The sequence below is a fragment of the Mauremys mutica genome, chromosome 1, assembly GCF_020497125.1.
Source record: "Mauremys mutica isolate MM-2020 ecotype Southern chromosome 1, ASM2049712v1, whole genome shotgun sequence".
NCBI classification, from domain to species: Eukaryota; Metazoa; Chordata; order Testudines; family Geoemydidae; genus Mauremys; species Mauremys mutica.
The window spans coordinates 368,663,181-368,675,168 of NC_059072.1; the positions used below are offsets into that span (position 1 = coordinate 368,663,181).

At 45.6% G+C, this 11,988-nt stretch overlaps 1 protein-coding gene across 1 annotated transcript; it reads right to left on the reverse strand.

Moving 5' to 3' along the window:
* Positions 1–340: 340 nt before the first annotated feature.
* LOC123375533 (olfactory receptor 52M1-like) lies at positions 341–1,288 on the reverse strand. The gene has a single exon (XM_045026502.1). It carries the CDS (start codon positions 1,286–1,288, stop codon positions 341–343), a length of 948 nt encoding a protein of 315 aa, XP_044882437.1.
* Between the last annotated feature and the right edge of the window lie 10,700 nt (positions 1,289–11,988).

Sequence of the window (11,988 nt, forward strand, 5' to 3'; positions counted from 1 at the left end):
ATCCAGCAAGCGAAAAGGGGAGGGGAAGAGACAAGAGGATCAAGCGATAGAGAGGGCGTGCAGGGAAGAGGCAGAGCAGACATGTGGCCTTCTTGGAAGGAGTGTCAAAGTGGGGGAGCTTGGGGGTCCATTTACAAGCAATAAGAAATGTGGCAACTCCATGGGTTGTACATAGATCGATTCCCAAGTTTGTCATGCTGACACAACACAGAAAATTCAGTAAAGTGTTTAATGCCCTTTGACAGCCCAGTAAGTGATCCAGGGAAGAGGGCCCAGGACTATGCCACCAACGAGCTCTGCACGGAGCTTGGTCTGAAAATCTGAGCACCAGGAGGGAACTTTAGGTCCTTTTATGAGTAAATAGCGCGAGCAGCCTGTCCCGGATCTGTTTGGTCCTCACCCCATAGATGATGGGGTGTAGCATGGGGGGCACCAGAAGGTACACGTTGGCAATGAGAATGAGCAAATACAGAGGCATAGTGTTACCAATCCGATGCATGAGGGAGGAGAAGAGATCTGGAATGTAAAAGACTAAAATAGCACAGAGGTGGGAGCCACAGGTCCCAAATGTCTTGAGCCGGGCATCCTTTGTGGGCAGAATGAAGATGGCCCTGAGGATCTGGATATAGGACAGAGAAATAAAAAACACATCCATACTGGGAACAAAGAATGTTACAGAGAGGCTGTAGTAACTACTGGCACGGAAGTCGGCGCAGGCCAGATTCACCACAGAGATATGCTTGCAGTACGTGTGGGGGATGATGTTGGTCTTGCAATATGGCCACCGACTTGCCAGCAAAGGATATGGCAGTACGAGTAAGCAGCCACGCAGCACCACGACCAAGCCAATCTTTGCCACCACGCAGTTAGTCAGGATGGTGGAATGTCTCAGGGGGTGGCAGATGGCCACATAGCGATCAAAAGCCATGGCCACAAAGATCCCTGATTCCATTGCTGCAAAGCAGTTAATGAAGTACAGTTGGGTGAGGCAGGCACTAAAATCGATCTCCCTGGAATTGAACCAGAAGATTGCCAGCATTTTGGGCAGGATGGACGTGCACAGGACCAGGTCAGTGACGGCCAGCATGCAGAGGAAATAGTGCATGGGCTCATGGAGGCTCGGCTCCCTCTTCACAATGAACAGAATGGTGAAGTTCCCCAAGATGGCTATGACATACATGGTGCAGAAGGGGATGGAGATCCAGACATGTGCCCTCTCCAGGCCAGGAATGCCAAGTAGGATGAAGGTGGAGGGGTTTGTGAAGTCAGTTGTGTTGGAATCTGACATGGTGTAGGGGAGAAGGTGTCCAGCTCTGAGGCAGAACGGTGTCTCCTGTACGTACCGTACGTTTTATTGACTTCCTGTATGTGCCCAGGCTCTAGGCTTATGGTCACGGTAGAAAGGCCTGGATGGAGAGACAATATTTATATTAGGCACTACATGCACTTCTGAGTGCTGTTCTCATGGATTAAGCAGATTGGTTGCTTTTCACAAACTGAAAAATGACATTTTCGTTAATCAGAGAAATGAATTCTGAACAACTGACCCTACTAATGCCAATTCCACACAAGATGGTGCTCCATGCATCAATAATTCTAACACATTGTCATGTGGAAATCTTAATAGGCACCCACAGCAAACAGGATTGTGGATACTGGTTATCCCTCATTGTTCCTTAATGCAATGAAATCCAGGCTAACAAATCCATGTTGTCGGGATTTCCCCATTAACATGGTTGCTAAAAATCTGACATTGGAAAATAACCAAACCTTTGTCTAGTCATGTGGCAGGGGAAACATTCCAGCTAGAAAACACCTCAGGGAAAAGACCTGGGCTCTACGGAAACACTGGCTCATTCCCAGTAGTGGGCAAAACAAAGACAATGTTCGGATGCCTAAGGAATGGGATGGACACTAACCTGCTCTGGAAACGCACTCTGTTTTTTTCACCCAATCTCTATAAAGAATAGAGCAGCTAAAAAGGAAGTTTCTGATACAGTCTATGAGAAGGTGGGAGACTGTCCTAGTGCAACATACTGAAAATCTGGGACAGTTTAGTTTAGAGAAGAGACAAAGAAGAGAGCATATGATAGAGGAGAGGAACATAAAGAATGGGGCTTATTACATTCAAATGGACAAAGAGAGATCAGTTCCCAAGCAATAATATCTATAGACACTTCGTGTTTTAAAAGTGTTAATTCCCCTAAAATGAGGCAAATTATGAACGAAATGAATTGGGGGGGTGGGAAATGGAGACAGAAAAATGGGAATGAAAATTAGGAGTTCGTTAGAGGAATTCATTAGGTAGCTAAACCCAGGGTTGTGAGTTCAATCTTTGAGGGGGCCACTTAGGGATCTAGGGCAAAAATTGGTTCTGCTAGTGAAGGCAGGGGGCTGGACTCAATGACCTTTCAAGGTCCCTTCCAGCTCTAGGAGATTGGTATATCTTCAATTATTACCTATTACCTTAGATAACTTTGGCTAAAAAGCTGGTTCAGTGAGAAAGAGGAGGCAGTAAGTGGGGTGGGGTGGGGTGGCGTGGGGAGGGGAGTGGGAAAAAGGAAATATCTATATCAAGCACTACAAATTGGATGTTATGAAAACTGGAACGGATTGTTAAAGAGATTGGGGAAAACTCAATGTTTGACAGAGCTACATATCACAAAAAAGAGGTTATTAAGTATATTAAGAAGAAAAGGAATCCCAGAAAAGTTTTATACCAAATATGAGAGGGAGAAAGTGAACTTGTTAATGTTGCAGAAAATGTAGATGTGTTCAATAAATAATGTTGCTCTACATTCGGAAGTAAGCAGAAGGAGGCGTTCATATCACATTGTGATTAATGTGCATAAGCCTTGTCAAGTAGTGTCAGGCTAAGTACTGTTAGGCCTCAAACTTCCGGAAGTTGTCAGAAGCGAGTACAGTAGAATCCTGCAAGCAGAAGCATAATCTATCTAGGAAGCTTTATAGACTAAGAAGGAAACTCTGTAAAGGTTGATTCAGGCTTGTGGTTACTATGCTCTGCAACCAGACACCTCTTCAAACTGATTCGAGCTTTTTTGAGTCTAGCAAGTTGACCACAACTATCCGCATAGAGAAGAGAAGAGCTGGGCACAGGTACACAGTTCATAAATTCAAAACAACCACAAATGCCACCCTGGAATATTTGGCTTTTTGAAGCACGGCCAGCAAATATCGTATAAATAAGATGCAGAGGGGTGTGTGTGTGTGTGTGTGTGTGTGTGTGTGTTGACCTAAAAGAAATCGCTCTTTGTCAGGCTCACACACACCCCCTGAACCAAAGGGACTTGCGCTTCACTGACTATCTGTGCCTGGCCAGTGCAGGAAATGATCAACTGAAAGGTAACGTGTCTTTGGACGAAAGCAGGGTGAGATATGAATTAAAACGGTCTGGTGATGCTCAAGCTGATTAATCTTAAGTCTGCATCAATACTATAGGTTTAATCAATATATAGTAACTGTATATGTTTTGTGCCTTGCTAGAAACAGATACAGCATTCGAAAAGTTAGTAATTTATATATCTTAGTAGCTTTGCAAGCCGCTGTGTCTGTCTTCAGTATAAGTTACCATCAAGTTATCATAAAAGTCAATAAGTTTATAAATTGATTAAATAAAGTTATAAATAAGTTAATGTTACTAAAATATAGTTAATCAATGTATTAGTATTGCATATGAACTTATGTTGTTTGGGGATGGTTAAAGTACATGTAAAGTCTGTGTTGCCTTTATAGTCATAAGTCATTAAAAATCTTTCTTGAGGAATAATTAGTTGCTAGTTTCTCTTTTGCGGACCGTACTCAACCTCAATACGTCTGTGTTGGGTGGTGGGAAGTAGCAATCACCCAGAGCCCCACTAAGGTCCTAACAGGAGCCCCCCTAAGGCTCTGATGTGTGCCTCCTCCTTCCATTAATCTCCACACACATGAGGTGATGGAACACTTTCAACTCCATTAGAAGTCAAGGGGGATTTTAAACAGAATCCGTATTAGAAACTTAGAGTTACGAACACCAGAATTATGAACTGACTGATCTGCCACAAATCACATTTGGAATCAGAAGTAGGCAATCAGGCACCAGTGTTAAACATAAAGTATTTTAAAAAGAGAAGTAAAAAAAAAAGATTTCAGAAGATTAGGAAACAATGGAAAAGCTGGTTTAAATTAGTTTAAAATTAAGGTCTAGGATTAAAATTAATGCGAGTCAACAGTAGGGTTTATGGAAAATCAGTCTTGTCAAATAAATCTGACTTTATCCTTTAATGAGAGGGAACATTTGGTTGATCAAGGAAACTGTGCAGATGCAATAAACTTTGATTTCTATGAGGCATTTGCTTTAATATTGGAAAATATACCAATTAAAAATGAACACAGTGCAATATCAGTAGAGCATATGTAACATGGATATAAACTGGCTAACTAACCGATCTCAGAAAGCAGTTATCAATGGGCCATTGTCAGTGAATGGGGTGAGTGGGGTTCTGCAGGGATCAGTTCTAGGGCCGATGTTATTCAGTATTTCCATCAATGATCTAGATAGAAATAGAAAATGGTTGAAGAAAACTCCTGCGGATGCCCCAAATATTAGCATCATGGTCTTTTCAAGATCGCCACATTCCATAAGAAAGTGCCCTTGCCTGTGGGTCAGCCTGCATTCCTGGTTCTGAGAGAATCATTTTGGATTTGACTGTATTAAAACATTTTGTTTGCTTGGGTCCAGCTCGCTAGACGCTTTTCCCTCTGCCCATGGCATTGGTGAAACTGACTGTGTCCAGTCCTGGGATCCACATTTCAAAAAGGATGTTGAAAAATTGGGGAGGCTACAGAAAAGAGCTAGAAAAATGATTAGGGGCTGGGGAAAATGCCAGAGAATGAGGGACTTAACTTATGAAAAAAGACAATCAAGTGGAGAATTTCATGGGGAGAAATCAATGGGTAATAATGGTCTCTGTAATCTAGCAGAGAAAGGCAGAGCAAAGCCCAATGGCGGGAGTCTGAAGCCAGAGACATTCTTGTTTGAAATAAGGGCCAAATCTTTAGCACTGAAGGTGATTAATAGTTTGGAGACACCACAAAAAAAGTGGTGGATTCTCCAGCTCCCCATCTCTGCAGATCCCGACTGGATGCTATTCTGGAAGATCTGCTCGAGGCTTGACTAGAACTAACGGGCTAGAGTGGTGCTGCTGTAGCACATCAGTGCAGACACTGCTAACACCAATGTCTGGGGTTCTTCCGCCAGTGAGGGCAATCCACCTCCCCGAGAGGTGGTAGCTGGGGCGATGGAAGAATTCATCCATTGGCCTCAGACTGTCTACACCAGGGTTAGGCTGGTATATCTACATCTCTCCAGGGTGTGAGGTTTCTTGCTGTTCACTATGTTTCATAAAAAATAAAATGCAGTTTGTGGGTGCATTAGCATAGGCAGATCATGCCAGTCACAGGAGGTGAGCACTGCTCTGTTTGGCACTGGTTAGGAGAATTGTGTCCAGTTTGGGTCACCCATGTATAGGAAGGATGGAGAGAAACTGGAAAGGATCCAGAGGAGAGAGACAAAGAGGATCCAAGGGATGGAATAAAAACGATATGAGCAAAGGCCAAAGGAACTGGGTATGTTTAATTTGGGAAAGAGGAGACGGAGGAGAGTCATGACAACCATCTTCAGATACTTGAAAAGCTGCCATAGAAAAGGTGGAGAAAATTTCTCCTCTCTTACCACAGCGGGCGGGACAACAGTGAATTGAGTTCAAACTACGGTATAGCAGATTAAAATGAGATCTCAGGAAAAAGTTCCTAACTGTAAGGACAGGAGGACAATGGAACAGATGCCTCGGGTGGTTGTGGACGCTCCTTTGCTGGAGGTTTCCAAAGGAGGCTGGGCAGCCGTCTGTCCTGGATGGTTTAGATACAACAAATCCTGCATCTCAGCAGAGGGTTAGGCTAGATGACCCCAGGAGTCCTTTCTCACCCTGTGGCTCTGTGATTCCATGATATAAAATCCTAGTGTGGACCGGGCCTTAGTCACACACACATCTTCGAGCTCAATACAGGATAACTCGGTGAAATGTAGTGGTCTGTTTTATACAGGAGTTCAGACTGGATGATCTAATGGTGCCTTCTAACCATAAACCCAATGAATCTATCAATAAAGAAAATAGATCAGACATTTATATTTACAGTGTAACACACAAACTAGGGACCATTCCATTCCATTCCATTATTAATACTAGAGAAAACTCCCTCCCCGTGGCAGGACCCATGGGCAGTTTAATGGATGTGAAGAGCGGAAAGGACAAAGACTTACTCTCTATTCCATCACATACATGTTACACTGGGTTTGTCGAGCAGGTGAGCTCCTCAGCAAGAGATGGTACCTGTGAACCCTGAAATGGAAGTGTCTTCCCTTGGAATCCCCCTCAGGTAGCCGTGTCCCACTCGTCTCTCAGCCCAGCATCTGCAGCAGCATCCCACGCCAAGAGCTGATACAGCGATGTGCATCATTTATAATATAGCTCTGTGCAATCCCAGTGGGGTTCACTCAGGCTCTAGGGGATTAGCAGCATCTGGATGTAACAGGCTGGAGACAGGCCTGTCTGCACATTCTTCCAGCTTTAAAAGTAAACAGCAATTAAGGGACCTCCCCAAAAGTAGATGAAACCTCTGGGGCTCTCCACTGCGTCAGAGAGGAATTTTCTGCTCTGTGTATTTTTGTATATTTTAAAATTGTACTTGATTACAGAGATCTCCAGAGTGTCTGGAACCCTGTAAATGCCCAGGATGTATGGGTACATAGTAGGCAGACAGTTCTGGAGTCATATGACTGAAGAGAGAAACGCACACATTCAGGAGGCACATGGGGCTGTTGCTAAGGGATCAGAGATCAGTAATTCTCATCAGTAACTATCATCAGACTGTTCAGTATATTTCATGGAAGGATCTTGAAATCACCAAGCAAAGAAAAGTCACAATGAACATATCCCCATTTTACAGATAAGTAAACTGAGGGAATGAGTGGCAGGATGACAGACAAAAGCCAGAAGTCCTGACTTCCCTGCCGTAACCACAGTCTCTCCATCACCCCAAAAGGGAAATGGACTCCTGCTCTCTCAGAGACTGTTCATTGGGTGGGATACAGAGGAAGGGCTGGAAAAGGAAGCCTGAGCCTTCTCCATCATCTCAAGGTGAATCTGAGGTTTCCAGAACTAGCTGGAGTTTGTGAGCTCCCTAGTCCTGGAAATTGTCAACTCTGGGACTCCACTATCACTAAAAGAATGTTCCTGTGGGTAGAGTAGAACCGGGGGCTGTCTTGGGGACAGAGGCCTCACCCTCCCCACAAAGCTGCCCTGAACAAGAGGGTGGGGAGCGCTATAGGCAGGCTAGAAACTGGATTTTGTGTTTGCACTGGATCTGTTCTCTCCCTCTCGGTACATTTCCTCCCAGTCTAATGTTCCAGGCTGAGTCAGACTTTCCAGTACTGCCCCGCTGGAGGGCGGTCGGATTCCCTAGTTGAACTCTATGCCTGCTCGTCTGGTTAATTGTGGTATTTCTCCAATATGGACCCCCTGGTTATTTAAGCACTGGAATTAGATTGAATGAATTCTCCTATCAGATCCCAACAGAGGCATCCTGTCCAACCGTATTCAAGTTACTAAGACTCTGTCGCTGGCAAGAATGGTTTGACCTTCCTCCGTAGCTAAAGGCAAAGGGGTGGTGGGGCTAGGGCCCACTCCTTGACTGTTAGGAGCACAGCACAAGTTCGAGGGACTAGATTGGGGTTAGTGAGAACAGGCCATCGAGTGGTGGCATCACCAGACACACAGCTGGAGTGCAGGGCTCTCCGTTAGCTTTTGTAACTCTGCTTTTGTTCTAATCACGCCTCCCTTTTTCGAGTGCAGACTGTGCCTCCTTATAAATTCCTAAGGCAACCCCTGGTATGGGAGGGGAGACCAGAGAAGAGGGCAGAGAAAAAGAGGTTGTGGTGAAGAAATAAAGGAGCCATCCTGGAGATGGAACAACTGAAACCTTCCAAGGAGCTGAAACCCTTGGGTAATGCAGCAGGCTCTAGGAAGAAATTCAGGCAGAGTTTTGAGATATTTCTATGCAAGCAAATTCGACAGATTAGAGGATTGAGCTAAAAGAAACCTGATGTACTTAGGAAAGAAGAATCCCATGCACAGCTACAGACTAGTGACCGGGTGGCTAGGCAGCAGTTCAGCAGTAAAGGACCTAGGGGTTACAGTGGACGAGACGCTGGAGATGAGTCGACAGTGTGCCCTTGTTGCCAAGAAGTCTAACTGCATTTTGGGCTGTATAAGTAGGGGCGTTGCCAGCAGATCGAGGGATGTGATCTTTCCCCTCTATTTGGCATTAGTGAGTCCTCATCTGAAGTACTGTGTCCAGTTTTGGGCCTCACACTACAAGAAGGATGTGGAGAAATTGGAAAGAGTCCAGCGGAGGGCAACAAAAATGATTAGGGGGCTGGAGCACATGACTTATGAGGAGAGGCTGAGGGAACTGGGATTGTTTAGTTTGCAGAAGAGAAGAATGAGGGGGGATTTGATCGCTGGCTTCAACTACCTGAAAGGGGGTTCCAAAGAGGATGTATCTGGACTGTTCTCAGTGGTACCTGATGACAGAACAAGGAGTAATGGTCTCAAGTTGCCGTGGGGGAGGTTTAGGTTGGATATTAGGAAAAACTTTTTCACTAGCAGGGTGTTGAAGCACTGGAATGGGTTACCTAGGGAGGTGGTGGAATCTCCTTCCTAAGAGGTTTTTAAGGTCAGGCTTGACAAAGCCCTGGCTGGGATGATTTATTTGGGAATTGGTCCTCCTTTGAGTAGGGGGTTGGACTAGATGACCTCCTGAGTTCCCTTCCAACCCTAATATTCTATTCTAAGTAGCTGGGTTTGGTGAGAAAGAAACTAGCAGAAAATTTCAATCTTCTTAAACATTGCAAAATTGAGGCAGTGGACATCTTTTTTAGCATACAACTCAGGCTTTGTCTACACTAGCACATTTGTCACTAAAGTTTTGTTGGATGGGGTATGGAAAAAACAACCCCATGTCCAAGAAAAGGGCCATTGTGGACAGCATTTTATCAGTGGGACATTCTTGTTGGGGTGGTTTAATTATGGCAGCAGGAGAGCTTTCTCTCATTGGCATAGAGCGGCTACAAGCAGACCTTACAGCGGCGTAGCTGCAGCAGTACAGCTATACCACTGTAAGGAGTGTAGTGTAGATGTGGCCTCAGGCAGGCAGAGGGAGCAGGTTATTACACACTTGTGCAGAAATTTGAAGAGCCTTGAGTACCACAAAAGAGCAAAAAGTTCCAAGGGTAACCTTAAAAGATGAAAGTAAGGTGAGTCCTCTGAAGAATTCCTAACAAATGGAAGCAGGGGAAAGGTCCCGCTCTTGTGGATCTGAGACCTCACTCCCACTCCCTTTATTACAGTCCTGGATGACCTTGAGGACTCCCTTTCTACTCTTTTATATGGCAGAGTCCTCATAACCCTGACATAGCTGGGCCCAGGATTCCTGGGGGGCTCAACCACTAACCTTGTCATGGTCCATTAGGACAAGGGTTAGGGTGCTCTGGGTTGCTCTCTCCACTCTGGAGACTTCTCTGAGCCACTCCAGATGTGTAGTCCAATGCTTTTGTGCCTCTGGCTTCATGAACAAGGCATTGGTGAGGCCTCATCTGGAGTACTGTGTTCAGTTTTGGGCCGCACACTACAAGAAGGATGTGGAAAAATTGGAAAGAGTCCAGCGGAGGGCAACAAAAATGATTAGGGGGCTGGAGCATGTAGTAAGTGAAGGCCCTGATAAAGGCCCAGTATGAGGCCTGAGGCCTGAACTAAAGTAATGGTCAAGATTTAACTAAAAAGCAAAGTCAGGCTTTGAGCTGAAGGCCGGCTCGGTTCACAGAAGCTGGCAGGAAAAGGGCTGATGTTGCATAAACATATATTCACCCAGCATAACGAAGTATAGACACGGTACCAGAACACCTTTTACTGGAACATTCCACAGATAAGAAAGAACAGGCTGACCCATCCCAGCGACAGGGGCAAAAGGGTAAAATGATGAATAGAGTTGTTTTGATCGAACCAACATGTACAAGGTGAGAGGCGGCACCTGATTACGTAGAGGGGTTGTACCTTACTACGTAAAGGGGTTGCACCTCAGTACGTCAGGAGTGATGTGTAACTTGTTTGTACCTGTGTATAAGAATGTATCCCTGGGGCGGTGTCTTTGTCCGGCCGAGGGGGCAGTGCAAAGTCCCGCCACTAACTGAGCTGAGTCCATTGACCGTGGGTACATATTCGTAGTATGCTCGGTAGACTAAGTAATCTGCGGAGCACTACTACTGTATCCAATACGGCAATAAACCTGGCCGACGTGCCTTCGTATCTTACTAGACTCTGTGATCATTGGGGGTTCTCTTTGGGTCTGCTGTGTCAGCTATCTGCGCAGAGCAGGGGAAGCACACAGAAGGAACACAGCCTTGTGAAGGCTAGGACTATAACAATGTTTAAAAGGGGACTGGATAAATTCATGGTGGCTAAGTCCATAAATGGCTATTAGCCAGGATGGGTAAGAATGGTGTCCCTAGCCTCTGTTCGTCAGAGGATGGAGATGGATGGCAGGAGAGAGATCACTTGATCGTTGCCTGTTAGGTTCACTCCCTCTGGGGCACCTGGCATTGGCCACTGTCGGTAGACAGATACTGGGCTAGATGGACCTTTGGTCTGACCCGGTACGGCCTTTCTTATGTTCTTATGTACCTCAGGAGGTCATCTAGTCCAACCCCCTGCTCAAAGCAGGACCAAACCCAACTAAATCATCCCAGCCAGGGCTTTGTCAAGCCTGACCTTAAAAACCTCTAAGGAAGGAGATTCCACCACCTCCCTAGGTAACCCATTCCAGTGCTTCACCACCCTACTAGTGAAAAAGTTTTTCCGAATATCCAACCTAAACCTCCCCCACGGCAACTTGAGACCATTACTCCTTGTTCTGTCATCTTCTACCACTGAGAACAGTCTAGATCCATCCTCTTTGGAACCCCCTTTCAGGTAGTTGAAAGCAGCTATCAAATCCCCCCTCATTCTTCTCTTCTGCAAACCCAGTTCCCTCAGCCTCTCCTCATAAGTCATGTGCTCCAGCCCCCTAATCATTTTGTTGCCCTCCGCTGGACTCTCTCCAATTTATCCACATCCTTCTTGTAGTGTGGGGCCCAAAATTGGACACAGTACTCCAAATGAGGCCTCACCAGTGCTGAATAGAGGGGAATGATAACATCCCTCGATCTGCTGGAAATGCCCCTACTTATACAACCCAAAATGCCATTAGCCTTCTTGGCCTGCCACCCAAGGCCTGTGAAAGTGTGGGATCATTGTCCAGGATGGGTTGCAGATCCCTGATGATGCATTGGAGGGGTTTTAGCTGGGGACTGTGTGTGATTGCCAGTGGAGTTCTGTTGGTTTCTTTCTTGGGTTTGTCTTGCAGTAGGATGCTTCTGGGTACACGTGTAGCTCTGTTGATCTGTTTCCTTATTTCCTCATGAGGGTATTGTAGTTTTGAGAATGTTTGATGAAGATTTTGTAGGTGTTGGTCTCTGTCTGAGGGGTTGGAGCAGATGCAGTTGTACCTCAGTTCTTGGCGGTAGACAATGGATCATGTGGTGTGCCCGGGATGGAAGCTGGAGGCATGAAGGCAGGCATAGCGGTCGGTAGGTTTTCGGTATAGGGTGTTGTTAATGTGACCGTCACTTATTTGCAGCTTCCACCCCACCATCAACCTCAGCCTGGACCAATCTACATGTAAGGTCAACTTCCTAGACACCACGGTGCAAATAAATGATGCTCACAAGAGGAAATTGAATAGTTAAATGCCAATGGGCCATGTGTTTTTGCCAGGTGGCAAGCCTCACGAGGGAGGACTCGGGTAGCCTTGTGAGTAAGAATGTTTAAGAGAAGA